The 23360-nt window shown below is 43.2% G+C and overlaps 1 protein-coding gene across 2 annotated transcripts; it reads left to right on the top strand.

The window, feature by feature from the left end:
- The first annotated feature begins 758 nt into the window (after positions 1-758).
- Positions 759-22555, top strand: atg2a (autophagy related 2A). 2 transcript variants are annotated; one of them, XM_035649001.2, is made up of 42 exons: positions 759-1311; positions 1673-1835; positions 2378-2527; positions 2984-3086; positions 3969-4113; positions 4664-4933; positions 5030-5129; positions 5725-5889; positions 6358-6500; positions 6794-6872; positions 7050-7299; positions 7406-7547; positions 8263-8361; positions 8891-9046; positions 9375-9648; positions 10055-10127; positions 10316-10490; positions 10592-10734; positions 10965-11086; positions 11239-11396; positions 11572-11704; positions 11845-12029; positions 12115-12195; positions 13532-13638; positions 13742-13834; positions 13974-14044; positions 14779-14855; positions 15543-15713; positions 16175-16301; positions 16965-17197; positions 17324-17553; positions 17672-17807; positions 18048-18275; positions 18610-18711; positions 19191-19275; positions 19529-19682; positions 19876-19945; positions 20042-20124; positions 20336-20457; positions 20573-20727; positions 20910-21068; positions 21326-22555. In XM_035649001.2, the coding sequence occupies exons 1-42, from the start codon at positions 1141-1143 to the stop codon at positions 21560-21562; spliced, it is 6120 nt and encodes a 2039-aa protein (XP_035504894.2). In that variant the 5' UTR covers positions 759-1140; the 3' UTR covers positions 21563-22555. The 2 variants fall into 2 exon arrangements, with proteins under 2 accessions (XP_035504894.2, XP_035504895.2); XM_035649002.2 differs by having other exon boundaries at positions 11848-12029.
- Positions 22556-23360: the final 805 nt, after the last annotated feature.

A 23360-nucleotide genomic window follows, 5' to 3' on the forward strand; every position in this document is an offset into this window, starting at 1 on the left:
GGGCTTGTCTGTAGTTTACTGTTGATAAATTATTCTATTTTCATTGATTAACTTCAAATATATGCAAGTTGTTTTGCAGCCATACTTCTCAAACGTTATCCTCTTGATTTGGACTGAGTGTATGTTGTGGCTCTTTACTTATTTATTTTCAATAACCAGTGTTTACTAATTAAGTGTTTCATTAATGTTACTCCAAATTTGATGTTATTTTTACACGGATCTTAATTGTTCCAGTTGCTTATGTATTACTATGAAGACCTTGTCCCGTAATTATGATTTATGTCATGAAAACGAGAAATGTGAGAAACGGTTCTGGTCGTTATCAATCATTGCTATTTGAAAGGACAGGCATTATGGTGGTGACCCATTTAACACTGCATCCTATATATCTTTATGAGTATGATATTTTTTCAAGTTATTACTTTGGAAAATGTTGGATTAAATGTTAAAATCTTAATAATAATAATAAATTGTATTTATAAAGCACTTTTCAAGTGCTACCGAGTACAAGACAAGATGAACGGGTAAAAATAGATACAAAGTTTAAGAGGACGCTAAATTTGTGTTAATAGATGTAAACTTTTTCCACTGTGTCCTTCAAAGCATTCTTGTGTTTACATTGTGGGGAATTAAGTAGGAAAAGTTGGCCACGTCTTTGTTTTGTTTTTTGACCTCACAAAGATGGCGCTTGGCTGGAGTCGCGACTCGCTTCCGGGTCTTGCCTCTCGTCGCGGTGACGTAGGACGCACGTACGTTCACCATACCATCAGTTGGCGTATGATAACAATAAACAACCCCCGAAACAAGAGGTACGCACCGACGGGACCTGTCGCTCCGTTTCAACTCAAACGCAACGAAAACATGAGCCGCGACCGCTACGGACCGTCGCAGTAACGTCTCGTCCCGTAACGCGGCAGCGTCGTCCCGCCTGACACGAAGCATTTTCTGGTTTTGGTGTCGACCCGAGGGGTGAAGCGGAGTTTCGGTTTACCCCTTCCTTAGCCCCCTGTAGCTAGCCGTGGCTCGTTCCTTGTTGTCGCACACTTTGCGCTAGTCTGTTATGCAGTTGCCGGAGGACTGTAGTCGCACTCGTGTTCCTCCGCCGCCCCATCGCTCCCTCTCCCCGCGGTCTCCGGCCCCATGTCTCGCTGGCTGTTCCCCTGGTCGGGCTCGATCAAGAAGCGGGCCTGTCGGTACCTCCTGCAGCACTACCTCGGACACTTTCTGCAGGAGAGACTGAGCCTGGACCAGCTGGGCTTGGACCTGTACAACGGCAGCGGTGTCATCAAGGAGATCAACCTGGACGTGTGGGTGAGTTGTGACTCGGGCAGCAGGGAGGCTGGCTGTCGGCGGCTACAGCGGCAGGCGTCGCGTGTTGTTGTCGGACTCGTGCACCCTCGGCGGTTTCGCAACTGCACTCGAGTTCAACAACAATCTCCGGCGTCGAGCTCACAGACGAGCTCGCGTTTCTTCGAGGAAACGCACTCAGGGGAAACGCATCGCCAGATCAGCTGCATCTGTCACTAGTGTCTGAACACTCAGCCCCCCCCCCCCACAGACAAGTCCTCCTGCTAACCGGTCACTTCCTTGGCCAACATGAGACAACTGTTATTGCGTTGTTCCCATTTCCTCCTCACAACTGAATCGCTGTGGTTTTCCCCCTCGACTCCAGGCGATCAATGAGCTGTTGGAGTCTCTGGGAGCTCCCCTGGAGATAGTGGATGGTTTCGTGAGCAGCATCACGGTGACCATCCCCTGGCAAGCGCTCCTGACCGATCACTGCACCTTAGAAGTTACTGGTCTTCAGATAACATGTCGACCAAAGTACCGAACCAGTAAGTTCACTCAAAAACATCTTCTCGAGTCAAGGGTTTTTTCTAGGGTTCTGTGCTGTCCCAGTTTCCTGAACCTATTCCGACAAACTACTGATATGCAGAGATAAGTGTGCAAGATTTAGTATTCCAAGTATTATAGTATTCTATTCTAAGTGCAATCCAAACAGGTGTACATATCAGAATGTGAATGGGTTCATTTATCATCTGTGAAGACCTTGTTTGCTCTCTAAATGAAACCACTTCTCCACAGCTACGATTAATCACAATAAGTACATATTATTATCTCTAATCTTGTAATATGTAATATTTGAGATGAATACATGACACATGCTCGCATTGAATGTATAAAGCTTCTCAGTCACAAAGGTGGTGTACACATGTCACTTTGCACTACATATCTGCTTCAGTACAGAGAAAAAATGACTAAAGGAGTGTAAATAGCCAATACAAGGCTGATTTTGAATCTTCAATAATAAAGCTTTTGTACAGCGTCCCTGCAGTGCAGACATCACTGAATCCCATGTGGTTTTGTTTGCACTCAGGCGGGGGTTGGGACTCCCAGGGCTGGTCATCCAGCATGACCTCCAGCATGCAGCTGGCTCAGGAGTGCCTGAAAGACCCCCCAGAGGCGTCCGAAGAGCCGCCTGCCCAACTGGAGGGGCTTGAGATGTTTGCACAAACCATTGAGACGGGTGAATCAAAGTTGTGTGTCCTCACTTTGTAAACAAGCAATGGTGCAACATACTGTAGATACAACCAAATGTTCCCACAGTAAAGTTTGCACACTCTCACAATATAAATGGGATTAGCTGTATTTTAATTCTACATGAAGTATGTTTCTGTTTTTCATCTGTGTCTGTCAGACCCTGATGAAGACCTAGAATCGATATCTGTTGGTCTGTTTGTCTGTTAACTCGAAGATTAGATTAATAATTTTAGCTCACCTGGCGACAGAGAGCTTAAGTTTTCTTCCTATGACTCTCTTCATTATTCAACATCCAGCAAGACTTCTGTGATATTGTTTTTGACATTAGTGGGAATATTTGTCCAATGAGAAACCCAGATGAACAAACAAACAACTAAGAAAATATGACTTGAGGGATCAGTGCTAACGAAAGTTTGCATGTCTCATCTCTGTGTGTGCACAGTCCTTCGGCGTATTAAAGTCACCTTTATTGACACTATCGTCCGCATCGAGCACCAGCCCCTGGACCTGGAAACAGGCGTTGCCTTAGAGATGCACATCAAACGGTAGGTTTGAGCAAATTTTTCAACATTCACTTACTGAAGGATATAAATATAGTATATTTTCCAGTGTAAGTCCTTAAGATTATTGCTCTTCCTTCATGTTTTTTTGTATCTTTTATTTGTTTGTTTTTTAATTATATGTATGTCTCTTAAACCACAGTGTAGTGGTAAGTGTAGGATTTATACTGTACACTGTAGTTTATTCATTTCATCACATTAATTGATAATCAAGACGTGTGCAATCAAAATTTTAACGACAGTGATTGTTGCTCTTATTGACTGAATTTTTTCTCTTTTGGTATTTTTCTGTGACACTATTTAACCCTTTTAGTTTTCCTGGCTTATTGACAAAGCCTCTCAGGATGGCCGTGTTGATCTGGGGTCAGTGACCAGAAGGCTCTGTCATTTCAACAGCCTGATTCTTAACAGAACAACTGATCCGAGATTCCATGAGGCTTGTTTCACTGGTAGTAGTGATTATTAAAGCAGAAGCTTGTGCTCCTGCTGTCTCTCTGATCAACTGCCCTTAAGCGATGGAGGCACTTGTGATGTAACTGTACTTCAGTGGTTCAGACCTTACAAAATATTAAGTGCTTCTTGTGCTGATCAGCATGTCACTGTGAGGTGTATTGATTTTTGAATAGTGGCGTAACTTCCACAAATAGTTTGAAACAGTTTTGTGCCCTAAATCAGTGTTACTATGAAAAAAATGGGGGAAAAACGTTACCATAAACCAACGTTCTTGCTGTCACGATGCAGATTTGGATTCTGATCCATTTGCAGCAACTCCTTTCTAACGTCTCCACTTTTAACCCCATGTAATGAATTAACATTTTTGTACGCACTAAATGATGTGCGTTTTTTGTTTGCACGCTGTTGCTCCAGGCTGGAGTACTTTGACGAGGCGGTGCGAGATCCAGCCAGCCAGACTGCCGTGCCTGTCGACATCCACCAGCCACCTGCCTTCCTGCACAAGATCCTCCAGCTGAGCGCTGTTCAGCTGTTTTATGACAGCACCGGCACAGTGCAGGTGATGGACACCAGTCTGTCACTAAGGATTCTATTTCCTCCACACTTATCTATCCTAATTAATAATTTGACGATCTGTCTACTTGTGTACTAATGTGTTAAATTGACTTACTTGTCTTACCCATTTATTAACAGTGTTATGAATGATTGTAAACTAAATACATTTAGAAAAGGATGATGAGTCGATCTAATGGGGCTTTAAAGTTTCATGGTCTTATTATTGGATCAGGGGAAATCTCAGCCTCAGACTTTGATAAGTCAAATTATGAATCATAGTGATGTCCAAACAAGATAATTAGATTTTCTTTTATACTATGTAACATCCCACAAGGTGTTATAGACAGGTTTTAAATAAAATACTAGTGTGTCACAATGGTGTAAAAGCAGAAAACAAGCAAACATACTTGTGTTTTGTTTTCATAAACAAGCTTGGATGTTATTTCTCTTTAAAGAAGAATAAATGGCAATAGATTTTATGAAAGATACAATCCTGAGAGAATCGTAAGTTTTTGGTAACAAGAAATGCTCAAAGATTTTACTTCATTTTTCAGGGTTTTCCTGAGGAGAATCATCCAGATTCAGCAACAGCAAGTGAAGGACTGGAAGAGGAGGAGGAGGAGGAAGAAGAAGGAGAAGAGGAGGAGGAGGAAGATGAAGAAGATGAGGAGGAGGAGGAGGAGGAGGAGGAAGATGAGAAAGCACCAAAGCCCCTGGCTGCCCCTCCCTATCCTCCGTCTCAGCCACTGCTCATAGGAAGCTGCTCCGGTTTCATTGAGACCACCGTCAAGATCAAACAGAATGAAATGCTGCCTGGACCAAAGGTGTGTTTGTGTGTGTGTGCGTGCCCGTGTGTGCCGAAGGTTTAGTAAATGCATCTGTTCTCTCATATTGACTCTGTCGTTGTCTCTGTTCATCAGTTGGAGTTGGATGGGAAGGTGGGCTGTGTCCACATGCTGCTGGCTCCAGATCAAATAACCCACCTGACAGACCTGCTGGCAGCCCTCTGCATAGACATTGGTACACTAAAACACTCTTAAGAATCTGTTTTCACCCCAACTTGAATGGCAATTAGCATTAGCATGTGTTTGATAATATAATGGTGATTATGTCATCTTCCTTTTTGATTAAAAGATAGTGATTGGTCAGCTGAAAGCAAAAATCTGTCAAAGTATAGTCAGATTATAGAGATCTCTGTGATGCTAACATGAATACAGAGTAATCAAATAAACCTTCTGAGTAATTTTCTACACTCAAATAAAATTGCATTTCAGTGTTGAAGCAAGGACAAATACAAATTTCTCTATAATTGTGCTTATGTTGAATAAAAGTTACATTCTTGCTTACATTTTTACATGCACAAACAAAATATGACCACAACAACACCACCACTATATTATTCATCACTTCTTATGTGTCTAGAAAATACGAGGGAATTGTGTGGCTACGAGCTTTAGCAATATATAAAGACAAACTGTTTCCCCAGTAGCTCAGAGCGAGACATTAGAATCACAGACATCTATTAATGCCTCATAAACATGTGTCCACACACTTGGTCTCCGTCTGGTTCGCTTCCTCGCATAACATGAATTTATTTCTCTGTCCTCTCCTTCAGAGTCAGAGACTAAGTGTGGTGGAGTGCAAGGCCGCCCGTTAGACTCAGACGACCTGCGCATGATTGAGGAAGACCTCAGTAAGCAACTTGGTTCCAGTCCCAGAGACGGGGATTGGGATGAAGAGCCTGACCTGGAGCCTTATGTCACTGGCCTGGAGAATGGAGGTACACAAAACAACAAATGTCCATTAATAATGTATCTGTCTGACATAAAACATAACCTCAGCAGGCCTCCTGAACGCATGGAGTTAGTTATAATGTCAGACACTGACATTTTTACTTATACACATACATATAAATAGATCCTTTCATTTATTACTAATCAAGTCACAAGTTTAAAACAGCAAACATAATTAATGAATAAAACAAAATGAGGTTTTATCAGATGGTAGATCAATATTTAACTATAACATTTCATTGCAATAAAAAAACTGCCTGGACATGTAAGTTTGTTTCCTTTAGTGTTAAATGAAATGAACACAGATTCGGACATCAATATGAAAATGATCCTGCCTCTTCTTTCCTTGCGGCAATTTGCAGGTAATGAATAGATTGTAGTATGTACTGTAATTTGTGCGTGTGTGTGTGTGTGTGTGTGTCCATGTGTGTGTCCGTGTGTCCTTGTTCCTGCAGATATGTTTTACTCTATGGGTCCTACTGGGATGAGCAGTAGCATGACATCTGTGCGCTCCGGCAGCGAGCTGTCAGACAGTGACATGGAGTCCTCTACACAGAGTCTTGCCAGCCTCACACAGCCTGCAGCACTGTCTGCACAGGTACTGTGTGTGTGCGTACGTGTGCGTGTTGAAGCATTTACATGGCTGTTTTTGTGAGGCTAAAAGGCCAGGAGAAAATAAAAGATGACATCCCTGATTATTTCCCCCCCTTGTTTGTCTGGAGGTCAATGGTTAATGTGCAAATCAATATAAGAATTATCTAGTATTATTATTACCAAAAATTAAGCTCTGTTATCTTGTCTTCTTTCTTACTTACATAGAGCAACAATCATAGAAATGGAAATTGTAAATGTACTCATTAAATCATAAGCAATTGTTTTTTTCCCTGCCAGGGCCTTATGAACTGTCCCAGGAGATATCCTGTAGCGGGCTGTCTGTCGAGTGTACCGCAGGCCAGCAGCCGGACCAGAGGTAAAATCAGCAGTCTGCAGTGTAAAGTCTGTGAAAACTACATTTTTCCAAATTATACTTAGTCAGACCTGCATGTTCCCACTTTACAGAAACATTTTTCCTTATGTTTTTCTTTTTCAGTTTTTTCTGAGCTAAGTGTTATGAAATAAATCTGAGATTGCATCCTCTTCCTTGCAGGACGCTCACACAGCGGCCAGGCAGAGCAGATGAAGCCTGATGCTCTGTTGCGTCTGACGCTTGGCGGGCTCACCCTAACCCTGCTGCAGGAGGACCCGCCTGCTAGCACTGACAGAGCCTCGTCATTGGCTCAGGTGTCTCAGGTGTTCTTTCGGGAGTTGGCCTTCTTCAAAGACAGCATGTTCAGCGAGAGAGACTTCCACCATCTGAGAGGCGGCTTTGCCAAAGCCTGTCCACACTCTCATCTAAGGTAGAAAAACACAGACATATTTTGTCCAGGCTGTCAGAATGTCTATTCTAATTGTGTGTCCAATTCTCATTCTCATTCTCGTGTCTCCTGTTGTCCTCTGTCCCAGACTGACGGGAGCAGCAGTGCAGGTCGTTTGTGAGACGCGAAGCGGAAGACGCCACAGCAGAGCCGTGACCTCTGACATTTCCTTCAGCAGACTGGAGCTGTTAGAATGCCTCTGGGAGGACGGAAGACCCCAGTACAGCGAGGTAGAAAATCTCTTTGTCTGTCTGTGTGCTCTTAAACTGACTCTGGTGTTCACACTGTAAGACTGTAAAACTAAATTACAGCTTTGTGCCTGAGATTTTTTATTAGGCTCCTGACCTTAGGTCATCGTATTTTCATTGTAGCTATAATTGATTGCAGTAGCAGCAATAATTGATCACAGTACAAGATCATTGTAAGGTGTAGTTTCTCATTGTCTGAACACGGCAATCTCAGCTGTTCATTTTTTCTTTTGGAACAAAATCTTATGTTTGACTGCCAGCATGAAATCACGATGAATGTCATGTTGCAGGAACAAATAAAACAATCCCACAAAGGGGCTTCTTGCAGCCTGATAGTCATGGTGTATATCACACTCTTCACTGACTAACTGGGAGATTCTTGTTTAATGTCATAGCCTCTTTGCTCTTGTTTCCTGTCTCTCTCTCTCTCTTGAAACTGTCAAATAAAGTCACAGTCCCCAAAAATAATAAAAAACTTCATATGAATCATGTGATATGTGAAACGACTGATAACACTGAAGTTATTCTGCCACATGTTTGAGATTTAAAACTAGAAATGAAAGGGACCCAGATCAAAGATTAACATGTGAGATGATTATATCCCATATAACCAAACCTGTTGTCTGAAGGTAGTTTATGTTTGTTGTTCACTTATTAAGCTGATGAGAAAGACTTGTCTCTCTTTGCCTCTTTCCAGTTGCTTCAGTTCCAGAAATCTGGTCTGTTCTCAATTGGAACTGCAGCCAGACCATGTGCCCAACTACACTATAGCCTCAGTGAAAAACACCTGCGTAAGGTACACATTTACACACACACACACACACACACACACACACACACACACACACACACACACACACACACACACACACACACACTAACTGAGTGAAAAGAGCAACCAACTTTTTAAAATGTTGTCTTATGATTAGGTATTGGAAAGATTTATCAGGAAAATATTTACCCTTGTGAAGTATTGATTATTTCTACAAAATATTATGTACAGCACAAAGTATCATTATATGGTGTATGTCCTCCATCATCTTGGTTTTGAGGATGATCTGATGATCATTTGTGTGTGTGTGTGTGTGTGTGTGTGTGTGTGTGTGTGTGTGTGTGTGTGTGTGTGTGTGTGTGTGTGTGTGTGTGTGTGTGTGTGTGTGTGTGTGTGTGTGTGTGTGTGTGTGTGTGTGTGTGTGTGTGTGTGTGTTTGTGTGTGTGTGTGTGTGTGTGTGTCTGGGTGGGTGGGTGTGTGTGTGTGTGTGTACGCATGTACGCATGTGTGTGTGTGTACGCGTGTTTGTGTGTACGTGTGTGTGCGATGTCAGGGTAAACAGCGGGTGGTGCGTCGGGAAAGCGTGGTGCGGGTGGAGCTGGCAGAGCTGACTGCTGAGCTGGACCTGGACATCCTCAGTCGCCTGGGTAACCTGACTAAAGCCTTCAGCCACTGTCCCACACAGACTACTGGACCGGGACTCGCTCAGGTGGGAGCCCACAGACATTAATCCCATCGTCTAAGAAACATTGAATGTTACATGTGCTGAATACAAACAGAACCTCCAAACAGATCAGAAAATACATTGAACAGTGACCAGCACTCTCTTAAAGTTTGCAGTTAGTCACATTTAAAGCAGTGGAAGTGAATTTTATGGGTTAGGGCTGGCCTATGGTTAGGCCAGCCCTAACCATAAGTCAAGCTCATCGGTGGTCACACTACAGGTGTGACTGTCTTTATCCCCTAAAATCCATGTTGTGATAACTTTTCTTTTGATATACAAATTCCAATGTATTTCTCACTTCCTTCTCTCTTAGACCCAGAGCAGTGAGCTGTGCTCCTGCTTCACCCTCCTCTCCCCACACGCGGTCCTCAGGCTTCGTTTCCCCATACCTGACCTGCGGCCCCTCCCAAAGCGTCGGCCTCCAACTCAGAGGGCAGTGCGGCAGGAAATCTTGGTGCTGGAGCTGATGGAGCTGGAACTGAAACACCAGGAGGCACCGGACCTCCAGGGTGGCCAGACCATCCCTGGGCAGCCGTGGGCTCCATGCCTCACCCAGCTCCTAGAGGCCTCCTTCACTGACCTGCATGGTGGGAACAAGCATTTATCACTAGTTGTTTGACTGATGATGCATGAAAGGACAGCCACAGTAAACTGACCAATGCCTGTCTTTTGTTTATCCGGGATTTTATTAGTAAATATATTCAAAACAAGCTTTAAGAACAACAACTAATATCAGAGTCAGACAACACAATATCAGCCAAACTATAGCCCAACTCTTAAGACATTGAGCGTCAGGTGGAGACTAGAGGCAGATAATTATTCACGTCATAATAAAAATGTCTCCGTCGAAGAATACGAAGAATCAAAGAATACTATTCCATTTATAGTGAAATAATTTATTAAATGTGTATATACCACTTATAAATTATACATTTGGAGATTTTACCGTAAGTGAACTGCAGAGCAGAGAACTGATGTGATGTGTCTCACCAGGGTCGTTTGAGGGATGGGAGGGTGGCTCTTTCCCCTGTATCAGAGTGAAGAAGAATCGTGACTCTCTCCCCAGGTCAGTAGTGGTGATCATGATGCATATTTCATGAAAAAATGTTTAGGTAGAAATCAATACTAAATCTCTCGAAGAAACAGTTGGTGTTTCTGCTTCTAATCTTATACATGATTGCTCATCAAATCAGACAGATAATATTGTCATAATCTACTCAAACCAGTATCACGTTTTCATGTTTCTGTGAGCAGGATATCTGTGCATGTGCGTGGAGGTGATGCTCAGGGCCCGACAGCAGGTCTGAGTGGGACGAACATGGGCCTCATCAGGGACCTGGGGGCCGCCTTCTTTGAAAGTCACTGTGAACTCAACGACAAAACCAGCTCTCCGTTCTCCTCCAACCGCACCATGTTTGAGACGGAGGAGGTGGGCCCACACAAAAATATTTACATCTCATGTGCCAGCCATCTTATCAACATTGCCAACCTAAATTATTTTTGCTGTCCTCTCCTCCTTCCTCGTTTAAGATGGTGATTCCAGCCGACCCTGAGGAGATGCGTCAGTTTCAGGCGCAGTGTGTCGCTCAGTGTCAGTGTGCTGTGGACATCAACCTGCCTCTGGCCTACATTCTCCTACCCAGCAAACAGGCCTTCCAGAGCATCTACAACAGGTATTTCAAGTGTAGCGAGAGAGAGAGAGAGATTTCTTTCTTCCAAACTCACATTATCCAGGGATCACGCCAAAAGTTGGGAAATGCTTCAGTAGAATGTCTCCAACACAATTTGATATTTTGTTATTTACAAAATGTTATTGTTCTCCAAGTTCATTCAGGGTCAAATTTACTCAAATCCTGCATCAGAAGTAACAATAGTTTTCTTCTCCGACGTCTTTCTCCAAAAGGATCAACAATGATCTGTTGATGTGGGAGCCGCCTCCCCCTCCTCTCCCCTCAGCTCGTAGCCCCGACCACAGCCGCCATCGTCGCGACGAGTTTCAGCTCTGCAAGTCGGCCTTCAGACTGGGTGGGTTTGACATGTAGATCTGATTGACATCGAAGCAAACAGCCTGCCCAAACATATTTTATTAATCAAGCAAGTTTAAATGAGTTTTGTTTCTCCATTGTTCAGTGAAATTAAACAGTTAACGTTTGTTTTCATCTGTTTTGCCGTCATAGACTCTGATTCAGAGGAGGATGAGCCTCCGTTCTACTTGGCATGTGAATCAGATGGAAAGACACTGCAGTCGGCTCCCCGCCCAAACCACAACCTCAGTCTCCTCTCCCTCACTGTGATTATCGGCAAAGGACGCCTTCAAGCCAGAACAGACAGGAAGGTGAGCCTGGTGGCTGCTCATCATAGTATCAGAGGGACAATGAATTTAAGGAAGGCACTGATCAGGGTTCACTGTAACAGGGCTTAAATATGTTGTCTGTTCATCTGTTATGTTGGGTTGTTCATTCAAAATTTAAAGTTCATGTACTTGTATTTATTGCATATCATTAATTCAGGAGGACCAGAGTCATGGGGAGATCATACTCGACCTGGAAGGAGGGAAGATATTCAGTGTTGCGCAGCACCAGGATGACCCTAATCTCAATTTCCTGTGTCTGGAGAGCAGACGAGTGGAGCTCTACCACAAAGGTTCACATTGTCATGTTGTCAAAAATTTAATTGCGACATAATTATTATTTTCCTCTTTGGATTATGTTGAAGTACATTATTACTAAGTAAAGAATATATTGTATCTTCATCAAGCACATTTTCCCTCCACACCACTGCAGCAGTGGTAACAGACACCCCCATCCCACAGCGATTGGAGATACCAAGCTTCGCTCCCCCAAAACACTTGGACCCTACCATCTATCCCACAGAGGTGGGTGTGAGCAGCGTGAGCGGCAGGGAGGGGGATCTACAGATGTTATCCACAGCCATCAAAGTCACACTGGACCTACAGAGGAACGTCAAGGTATGTCCTCATTGTGTGCCTGATCTTGGTGTCGTTGCATGTTTTGAAATGATTTGTAATATTTGTTTTCTGTGTTTCATTGTAGGAGTTCCTTGTTGCCCTTCGACTTCAAGGTGCCACCATGCGACATTACATGGCACAGAGCAGTCAGAGCTGGCATGAGCAGGTGAGAAGCAGCACAAGAAAGCTAAAAACGAGTTGTGTTACGGGCAGTAAAATTGTATCTTTACCTTGAAAGAAAAAAGATTTTTAAAAAATACCTTCTAGTTGTAGCTCTTTTATTATTTTCTTGTTTTGTTTTTCTGACCGCATACTTTACTTGCCTACTGAGCAAAGAATTTTCAGATAACTTTCAGGGAAATTACAAATGTGGGGATTTTGTGTCAGAGGTAGAGATGGCTCTCTGTGGACCAGCATTTTTGACAGCATTTTGACGAGTCGTGCTTAAATATAAATTTTGAGACTGTAAAAAATGTAGGGTACAGAAAAAATGGAGAGGGAAATGACAATTTCTCTAGTAGACAAATGGCAACTGACGATTTTTCTGTCCAGACAATAACAAAAAGAAAAATCCAGAGTGCTAGAACACAGATGACTTGACCAGGAACTTTATCCTGTCTGTGCTGGAAGCTGTACCAGTATTAAAGAGTAAATAAATATATGCTATATACATTGTAGTTAGTGAAGAATTATTTAATACGACAAACTCATCTCATCTCATCTCATCTCATCTTCAACCGCTTATCCGTGGTCGGGTCGCGGGGGCAGCAGCTTCAGTAGGGGGCCCCAAACTTCCCTTTCCCGGGCCACATTAACCAGGTCTGACTGGGGGATCCCGAGGCGTTCCCAGGCCAGTGTGGAGATATAATCTCTCCACCTAGTCCTGGGTCTACCCCGAGGTCTCTTCCCAGCTGGACGTGCCTGGAACACCTCCCAGGGGAGGCGCCCAGGGGGCATCCTTACCAGATGCCCGAACCACCTTAACTGGCTCCTTTCTACGCAAAGGAGCAGCGGCTCTACTCCGAGCTCCTCACGGATGACTGAGCTTCTCACCCTACAACACCCTACAATACGACAAACTGCAAAACCAAATAGATCAGCAGACCCATGCTGTTATTACAACAAGTGCATTTTGTTCTGTTTTATTTTCCAGCAAAGCCATTTGGGTTCTAGTTTGAAAACAAATTAGGTGGCTGAATTTAACATGTTCATCATTTGCTGTATCAAGAAGGTTCTGGGTTCGAATCCCGGTTCAAGCCAACCAGGGCCTTTCTGTGTGGAGTTTGCATGTTTTCCCTGTGTATGCGTGGGTTCTCTCCGGGTTCCTCCCGCGATAGGCTGGCGACCTGTCCAGGGTGTACCCCGCCGCTCGCCCAATGTTAGCTGGGATTTGCTCCAGCCCCCCGCGACCCTTAAATGGATAAAGCGGTAGACGATGGATGGATGATATATTTGCTGTATTTTCTGCCAACTGAGTCTGTTTGTGTGTGTGTTTGTTACAGCTGGTTGACTTCCTGGATGTCATTGATGATCCAATCCTGGGATACACAGCACCTGCCGTTATCACTGTGCTGCACACACACCTCACTACCTGTGCCGTTGACTACAGGTATATATATATACACCTGAGAAAGTGATTTAAATTAAAATAACAAGTGTAAATAATGCCTTTCTCTGTTTTCACCCTAATCCTCTGCTTTTCTGTGTGGCAGACCACTGTATCTGCCACTGCGAGTGTTGTTCACAGCAGAGTCATTCTCTCTGTCCAGTAATATCATCGTCGACACTGCCACCTTCCACCTCAGGTACGGTGTCCATTGAATAAAACACTTGCTGAAAACTTTTTGAAAATATTTTAAAATTTTGCTCGTCAGTTTGTGCCACATTACATGAACAGGTGACTCTTTATGCAAGTTGCGGTTTTTCTTGTTGTGTTGTGGTCAGATTCATCCTGGATGACTCTGCTCTCTACCTCTCTGACAAATGTGAGACTGACACCGTTGACTTAAGGAGAGGTAAGAAACGTGATGCACATGTTTATGCTGTGTACACTTACTTTGTCTCATCAGCAGAATCTTTTCATTCTGGCCCTTGTTTTGTGTTTGGTTGTTTGTCGCCCTAATGTTGAAAAGTTAGCTGGTTACTTGTAGCTGTGTGTACCTGTCAGTTTGTAGTGTGTCTGAGAATTATTTGACACTAAGTATTTGGGAAATGCAGTGTTAGTGTTGGAGAAGTTTCATTGTGTTCAAGAAATACATTTGTGACGAGTAAAGATGTGTGGGAATGGTTCCACCTGCAGAAACAGACACAGTACTAGTATTAACAAGAGTGTTTGTAAGCTGCACTTATACATAAGTCTGAACAGGATAAATGTGATTGATATCTGAGATGGTATTAAGCTGAAAACTAAAAAACAGCTGTGTCCACTGGTTGAAGCTAATTTTCTTTGAAATAATAAAATTCAGATGAGAAAGGCCACTTGACTTGCAAAAGATGGCGTCTGCCATTTTTTCTTACACAAGACTTCAGAAGGACTTGCAACACTTAGAGGGCTCCCTTGTGAAAATGTTCTTGTATGACATATAGAGAGATGATTGGAGCATAAACAGGCTCTTTACCAGGTACAGAAGCACAAAAGGTTTGTGAATCTACAATACAATTGGACCTGGTGGTGAAATATATATATGTGTGCATGTTTTGAATTCTGATTACTCAAATAAAACCCCCCATGTTTTTCTATGTCACACAGATTATGTGTGTGTTCTGGACATCGACCTGCTGGAGCTCGCCATCACCACATGGAAAGGCAGCGATACAGGCAAACTGGTGAGCGCTCGTCATCCGTTTACATACCTGTTTCCTTCGCTTTCACTCTGCAATCATGAAGCACCACAGCAAAAGAAATTACTGCCCCTGCCAGAGAAAATGTGATCGTAAACAAAACATTATAATTTGGTCCAATTTCCTTCACAAACCACTAACGAGCAGAGGCCCTGTTTATAAATATTTGTTTTACCATAATGAAGTCCCACTATAATAATAGCATCAGACTTGAAACCTCTAATTTTATGATGAGGGTCATTTTTCCGTTGGACTAAACCTAACAAGGCACAGTAAACATGACGTCCCTCAACAATGATGGAGCCGTCCTTTTAGCCAATCAGTAACCAGGTTAACAAAAGGTGTGACTGGTCAGTTTAAAGTTGGTCATTTAACTGTGCAACTATATTTTATAGGTCCTTTTATGAACTGTTAAGTCCATTTTATGTTCTTTTATACTTACTTAATCCTTATTGTTTTACTTTACTATTTGTTTTAATTTTTAGTTTTTGTCGCCCTCAAATCCTCAAATGGAAAGAAAAACTAGAGTAGCTACCTGATTTGATTTTTAAACTGTAAAACGTGATTGAATGAGAATGGTATTTTTCTGTGATGTTCCTCTCTTCCTCCTCTCCCTCTTCTTATGATCTCACTCTCTGTCACCACTTTTCCTCATTCTCTTGTCTCCTCCAGACTCAGCCTCTCTTCGAGCTCCGCTGCTCCAACAACGTGGTCCACCTCCACACCTGTGCTGATTCCTGCGCTGCCCTGGTCAATATGCTGCAGTACCTGGTCTCCCAGGGTGACCTACACCCCCCACCGCGACACGCCTCACCCACTGAGATCGCTGGCCAGAAATTACCAGTATGTAATGTGTATTCACTGGAGAATAAAAATAACAGGAGAACTGAGATAGTGCAGACTTCCGCCAAGGCTGAGCAATCCCCCGCTAATATGCTGCTTCACCCAAAACTTGCATTCACAACTCCATCTGACCCACATCATTTTAAGATCCAGATTCAGGATCCTCCCAATATATTTGGGAGGATCATGGCTGAGACCTATCTTTGATTAAATAAAAACAGAACCAATCACATATCCTCCTTGTTGCAGGTAATAAATGGATGAAAATTAAATATTGATTTTGTGTTAGGCGAGTGCCACTTGTTCTACCCACTGTAACGCTCGCTTGATAGTGATCCAGTTCAGCCAATGACGCACGTCACAAGCACTCAAAGATGAGATAGAATGAAATGGCTACAAAGAAAGACTGCATGATTTATTGATGCCATGAAATTAAAGTCTGTGATATTCTGTCTTTTTAGCTGTCAGAGTGTCCTGCATCGGTGCTGCCCTGCCCTCCAGCTGAAACCGCTGAGATCAACCAGTACGATCTGGCTGATGCCTTAATTGACACAGAGAAGAGCCACAGAGAAGAGAGTTTAGATCCAGGTACTGTCGTGTTTGTCACTTTTTTTTTTGCACATCTGGTCATACCAGCAGGATCCAGTTCTGTAAAATGTCAATAGGAAGAGCACTGTGGGCTGGTTTTTGTCAGATTTCCCCAACACAACACATTTTACCGGCCTAAGAATCCAACACACAGTTCTTTAATAACACTGTGTCTTGGTCTTCAGATATTCATCAGGCATCATTCATACTAACAGCATCATGCATGTAAAGGCTGTAGGCTGTCACCTGGGGAAAAAACCTGCCAATCAGAGGAGACCAGCAACACTTCTATTGCCATACAGTCAAATTAAGAACAATGAGCTTATCAAATGTAAAAATATATGCAATAAAGCTCATAAAATCGTAAACATACGTAGTAAATTTGTCAGTAATGTGGGAAATGGTTTTCCCATAACAGAAATCTAGCCATTAAATAAAATAACTTGTTTTACAATTCAGTCCCATATTGCACGATTTAGCCCCTAGTTTTTACAACCTTTTCTACCTTATATATACTTTTATATCTATGTTGATGTCTGTATGGATTTTCTTTTCAAACTTAAAAACATTAACATCTAATGCAAGACAAGTGATGATTGCATTACCAGCTTGGTTGAGTTATCCCAGTTCTTTGCTTAATGTTGGATTTTCCGGGTATTTCAGGTTCACCCTCCATGCGGCGAGGCTCACCTGTCTCTGTCTACCTGTTCCCGGGTGAAGCCCCGAAGCGAAGCCCCTCCGTCCTGCAGGAGGAGGAGGAGGAGGACTCTGAGCTAGATGGTTTGGTTGCCACAGCAACAGAGGCTCAGGCAGACGTGATGTCGGAGGAAGGCTCAGACGGCTCCACCGACAACGACGACTTCTGCATCCTGGAGGCCCCTGGCATGGGCATTCCTGTGAGTCTGTCCTTGCCTTTATGACCCTCTTTTGTCTGATGAAAGTTTTCTTCACCTGTAGCCCCATAGCATGACTCTTTTTCAAATCTTTAACCTGTGCCTGTCCACACATGGTTTTTGTTACAGCCCAGGGATGGGGAGCCTGTGGTGACTGTGCTGTCCCAGGGGCCCATCAGGGTGAAGGACAGTCACTTCTCGCGGCCTCGAGGCAGCTCAGACCTGCTCCGAGCCCCCAGCCGCTTCCCGGTGCCCCAGAGCAGGGTGGTGCTACGGGAGATCTCTGTGGTCTGGCATCTGTATGGGGGCAAGGACTTTGGTGGCAAACCCATGTCCATACATGCCCAGCAGGCAAACAGGTAACACACACACACAGGGCCACGAGTAGGTGGATTTAATTAACACATAAAAAATTACTCAAGGTGCATACGTTGTTTGTTCAGTTTTTCTCTTTTCACTGTCTTGCTCTCCTTCCAGAGGTCGTTCGGTCCCTGCTGGTGTTCGTATGTCCCCGTCTCGCTCCGTTGGCGCCTCTCGTCCCCAGAACTCCTGGCGATGGGCAGGAGGCAGCGGACGTCAGCACACACTGCTGATGGAGATCCAGCTCACCAAGGTACAGTGATAGAACACAAAAAAATAAACACACTGTGCTATAGATACTGTAAGTACAATTCTGAGGTACTTGACTTAAGAGCTTCCATTTCATGTGACTTTATTTATCTGCTCAACTACACTTCAAATGTGGTACTGTTTACTCAGGTACCATTTTCCTGTTACCTCACCGATTGAGATTTATCTGCATTCTACGATATGGTCCTCTTCCCCAACATATTCCTCTGGGTTTGTCCTCCAGGTGTCCTTCCAGCATGAGTCCTACCCATTGGCAGTAGCGGGGCCGGATGGGGAGGGGTCAGTGGCAGCCATAGTCGGGGTTGGTCCTGGCAGCGAGCAGCCCCTCTCCAGGCAGGTGTTCATCGTCCAGGAGCTGGAAGTTCGCGACCGATTGGCCTCCTCACAAATGAACAAATTCCTCTACCTCCACACCAGCGAGAGCATGCCCCGCCGAGCCCACTCCAACATGGTGAGACGGCAGAGAGGCGAGAAGGGACTGATTTATAAACTGCTAATATGACAGATGTGATGAGGGGGTTTTGACGGAATTTACCTGACTGGGACTGAACCAATCAAATGTTGTTAATTGTCTTGTAGTGCTTGTAGTTCAGTTATTGTAAAACAAGTATATCCGAAGAATATTTGGTAAAGCTTTGATAAGGCTTGCAGGATTCTTGTTAAAGGGGGCAGGAAATAACTGGGTAAAAAAACTTTCAGCTGGTTTGTTCTTCTTTATCAGGATCACCTCATGAAATTATGGGATACACACTATATGATATTAATTTTGTGTGTTATTTTTATAGCTGACAATGAAGGCACTGCAGTTGTGTCCAGAGTCTGGCCTTGGTGGTCCAGAGTGCTGTCTCCGGGTCAGTCTGCTGCCACTACGACTGAACATCGATCAGGTAACTCCAGCACCTGAAACTGAATACTAACTGCTACTGTGTAATGTGCAAAACAACCCAGTCTCAGAGTAACTGACGCACAAAAGAAGAGAGTAGAGCCTTCCAGCTCTACTTTAGAGTGTTTAATAGTAACTGACTTTAGTTCTCTCTTTTGACTTCTGTTCTAAGCTGTTCTATGAATGCCCAGGGAGAAACATCAACTCTGTCTACAAAAATGAATTGGCATATTAATATAGCAATCAGACATTACTTTTCATATTCACACTAGAACTTGATCAGATTACAGAAAACATGTAACTACTTTGAGTAATAATTCTTTCATGACAGTTGTTACAAATTACAAATAAAAAAGTCCAACTACAGCTCTCCTTCCACATGTCAGAGAAATATTGGCATATTGATGAGTTGGGACAATACATTGTGACAGGACTCCACGTCTAACCTGCCTGTTTGTGGGGTTTTTTTCATCTCTTGTCCAGGACGCACTTTTCTTCCTCAAGGACTATTTCAGTAATCTAGCCTCCTCTGTTAACCCTTACCTGCCTGTGGACCCTGCAACTGAAGGTGAGCTGTGTCTGATGGTGTTTTTTGTTCTGCTGAAAATTTCATCAGGTGTCTCACATTTCTAATGTGAAGGGATTCTGACAAAATTACCAACATTTCAAACAACATCCATCATGCAGGCTTCTCTCATATGCTACGCAGCTTTTTGTGGAGTTTGAGCATGTTAAACATTTGATCCAACATATACTTTAATGCACGTTATTGTAAATATGTATATGTTGTTTCTTTAATATTTCTCTCCATTTATTTTCAGTGAAGGCAGACCCCTCCCAGAAGGTATCTGATGAGGCGGAGGTAGCTGCTGGTCTGGGACCTGACCTCACGGCTTCTGTGGAAACGACCTACAGCGAGCAGAGCTCCTCCTCTGCTGGCTCCTCGTCCTCCTCTGACCAGCCAATCTACTTCCGGTATGTAGACACTGATCCACCGGGATACATCAAGGGGAGAACAAACTAATTTCAAATGTTTCAAAATTTTAATCTAGATGGTAAGAAAGCAGAACATCACTTAGAGTGAGTACACTCTGCCCGCTAGTCTTACATGAATGAAGGTTTAAGTTATTGATTAGTATTTTCCCTATTCCTTCTCTCTTTTTTCCAGGGAGTTTCGTTTCACCTCTGAAGTGCCTATCTGGCTGGATTATCATGGCAAACATGTTGTCATTGAGCAGGTGAGACGGTTCATCGGTCACCTGGCCTGACCAAAAGCTTATCAGCTTCAATCAGGAAATAATCACCCTCCGTCTGTCCTGCTCTTTCTTTCACAGGGAACGTTTGCAGGAATCCTGATCGGCCTGGCCCAGTTAAACTGTTCCGAGCTGAAGCTAAAGAGGCTCTGCTGCAGACATGGGTAGAAAAACGCACCGCTCTGTCAAAACAAACACCTCATTGGTTGCTTGCGATACATCACTGTCATCTGAGAGTGTCTCTCTAATTTGCAACTGGTTCACTTCAGTGTCGAGACGTTTGTGATCTTTTAAGACTAAATCATTGTGTTTGAAAAGCAAACCAGTTGCGTTTTCAGGTGCGAGTCTCAGTTTTACCTCTGCAATACTTCCTAGTCTCCTCGGTGTCGACAAAGTGATCCAGTACGCCGTCACAGAGTGGCTGACAGACATCAGGAAGAATCAGCTGCCGGGCATTCTGGGAGGTGTTGGCCCAATGCACTCAGTTGTCCAGCTGTGTGAGTTGATACTGCTTGTGTCTGCTTCAAACACCTTCAGCTTAACATTTGTATGTTCTTTATTTTGTTTCAGATCATCGTTAATCCCCTCTTTTCTATCTCTCTGTTTCTCCAGTCCACGGAGTGAGGGATCTGTTCTGGTTGCCCATAGAGCAGTACAGGAAAGACGGGCGTATTATCCGAGGTCTCCAGAGGGGGGCGGCATCCTTCGGCACCTCAACAGCATCAGCTGCTCTGGAGCTCAGCAACAGGCTGGTGCAGGCCATACAGGTACACAGTGTATTTCTATACTGGGGACTGTGAATTAGGCAATCTAAGTCAAAGATGACATAAGATTGTTCAACTGGGTGGAAACCTACAATAAGTAATCTGCCTTAAAGCTTTAAACAATCTATACAACATATTCTTAATAAGAAAAGGAAAACTAATTTCTGGTTTCTATCTGGTGTCAGGCCACAGCAGAGACGGTGTACGACATCCTTTCTCCCACGCCTCCTCTGAATCGCTTCACCATCACAGAGGGCCGGGCCACCTCCAGCCGACCCCGCAGAGCCGCCCAGCCTGCAGACCTCCGAGAAGGTGTTGCTAAGGCCTACGACACTGTCAGAGAGGTACGCCCACAAAGTTGCCTTCTCTAAACTGACTATGGGCCTTTCTGGAGAGCCGAGAATCCAAAAATAGACAGTCACATGCATTTTTCAGCTCAGTTACTTTCTAGCAATAATTGTGTTGTTGACTTCCTGCAGTTGTCTAAATATATGAGAAACCCAGTTTAAATAATAATAGAAACCACATTACTGCAGCTAGATTTCTGCTGAAAATGTTTTTTTTCTAACCTGTACATGATTAATTTTCTCCGCTCCTCCAGGGAGTGATTGACACAGCTCAGACTCTGTGCGATGTAGCATCCCGCGGCCACGAACAAAAGGGGCTGCCTGGTGCTGTGGGAGGCGTCCTGCGGCAGATACCACCCACCGTGGTTCGACCCTTGATAGTTGCCTCTGAAGCTACCTCCAATCTGCTTGGTGGCATGAGGAACCAGATCAAACCAGACGCCCGGAAGGAGGATTTCCTGAAGTGGCGCACAGAGGATGGTCAAGAATGATGGCGGCTTTTTGTGTGTGTATGTGTGTGAATGAGAGAATGAGTGTGTGTGAGAGAAAGATTAGGGACATTATGATTTGGGAAAGTCTGAGCTAAAGGAGTGGATCCAGGGCCTGAATGTGTATTTGCATGTGTGTATGGTCTAAAGAGTCAGCTTGTGCTCCAATGCAAAAACAAAGCAACGACTAATTACTACTGCAGTTACTAACACCCAGTGTTTTATGTGGCTCCATCATACATGGACGTACCAGATTTATTATTCTGTTCTGCATTCAGCAACAGCTATCATCATATCCCTCCTCTCATGCATTAGTCTGCAGATGTTCTGTGCACACATATCACCATCACTCTCAAATGACTGATTTTTAATTTAACCAAGGGCAAGAAGGATTATCATTCTCAAGGTTTTTATTCTTCGTCAGAAAGACACTGTGGGCACTTTGCATACCCTGAATTAAACTGTTTGTGTTCTAATTTGGCATAAGTAATTCTACTTCATGCGTAATCAAAATAGTCTTAGCATGTCACAACTCCAGCAGCCCTTGTGAAGTAGAGACAGAGAGAAGTGCCCTTTGACAACACCCTTCAGATGTTGGCAGATGGTTTTCACCGACTTCACAACACTGTTTGACTAGTTCAGCTTTAGCCCCATCATGCACCCACTTGTTTCAGTGCTGTTATTTTGTGCCATAAACCTTGCAGAGTGCTCATTTTGATGAGTGTGTGTGTTGCCTTCCTCTGTCCTGTCCTCTCCCTCTACACACTGGCTTACAGTGATACACACTTGACTGAATAGAAACACCAGATCACATGAAAATCTTTAGCACATTGGATTCTATTAAAGCTTCACAGAGTCAAGTTAAATTGTTTTTTTTTTTACAAAGTGATGCCAGTCGACGGCTCTTCTCCCTGCATTACAGCTCATTTGTGCTTATGTTTCCATGAGGAGTTTAGGACTAGGGCCTGGGATCTGAATTAAACTTCTTAAACTGTCCTCAGAATTGCTTTGCCCACTTCTATAGAATATCTTCCTTCATTTATTATGTTTCTTTATTTGTTTTTTATTTTGTTAAAAACACAAGTATTGTCATACTCATTTTCAAAATAAGAGTTGAGAGGATGTGAATCTTGTGACAATGGAGGAAGAATAATTTGGGGGTTTGTGATTTAAAAAGGTTTTACATTTTTATCCTTTTTTTGTTTAATTGTGTGTGTGTGCGTGTGTTTGTGTGTGCGCGTGCGTGCGTGTGTGCAGATGCATGTCTGACGGTGACAGGCTGATACTTGTTTCACCTTGTGTGTAATTACTATTTACTATATCATAAACTGTATGAATGACTTGTATAATACAAAAAACAATGAGTATACAAAATTAATACGAAAAATAAAAAAATGTCATTATAAAAACGTAACTCTGTCTTTCTCTGACATTTATGCTGCAAGCTAACAAACATTGTTCCATTAGTGTAGGTGGTGAAATTTCATGAAAGTACATTTACAAAAGCTTACTATTACATTAAGTAAGTATTTCCATGTTATGTTACTTAAAACTTAAAGCTTCGCTATAAGACTAGGCCACAGAATAATACTGCTGCAGTTTCCTAAATCAATTGTGTTTTCTAGCTGATAGGTCCCAGCTACAGTCAGTAGCTAATTTGAAGTGATCCAAGAATCACTGAAGAACCTACAGTGATTCTAACTGTTATACGATATAACAGTGGTGTGTTGTTGTTTTTCAGATCACACTTAAGTAATTCCTAAAATGAGATTTATATGTCTGTATTTAAAAAAAGCTACAA

This window comes from Scophthalmus maximus, chromosome 9 (genome assembly GCF_022379125.1).
Source record: "Scophthalmus maximus strain ysfricsl-2021 chromosome 9, ASM2237912v1, whole genome shotgun sequence".
NCBI lineage: Eukaryota > Metazoa > Chordata > Actinopteri > Pleuronectiformes > Scophthalmidae > Scophthalmus > Scophthalmus maximus.

Excerpts from the sequence above, each read along its gene's own strand:
- atg2a (XM_035649001.2), top strand. The coding sequence starts at position 1,141 with ATGTCTCGCTGGCTGTTCCCCTGGTCGGGCTCGATCAAGAAGCGGGCC. Across the intron at positions 7,548-8,262 it reads GAAGACCCCAGTACAGCGAG|TTGCTTCAGTTCCAGAAATC; the intron begins GTAGAAAATCTC and ends GCCTCTTTCCAG. Across the intron at positions 10,128-10,315 it reads AATCGTGACTCTCTCCCCAG|GATATCTGTGCATGTGCGTG; the intron begins GTCAGTAGTGGT and ends TTCTGTGAGCAG.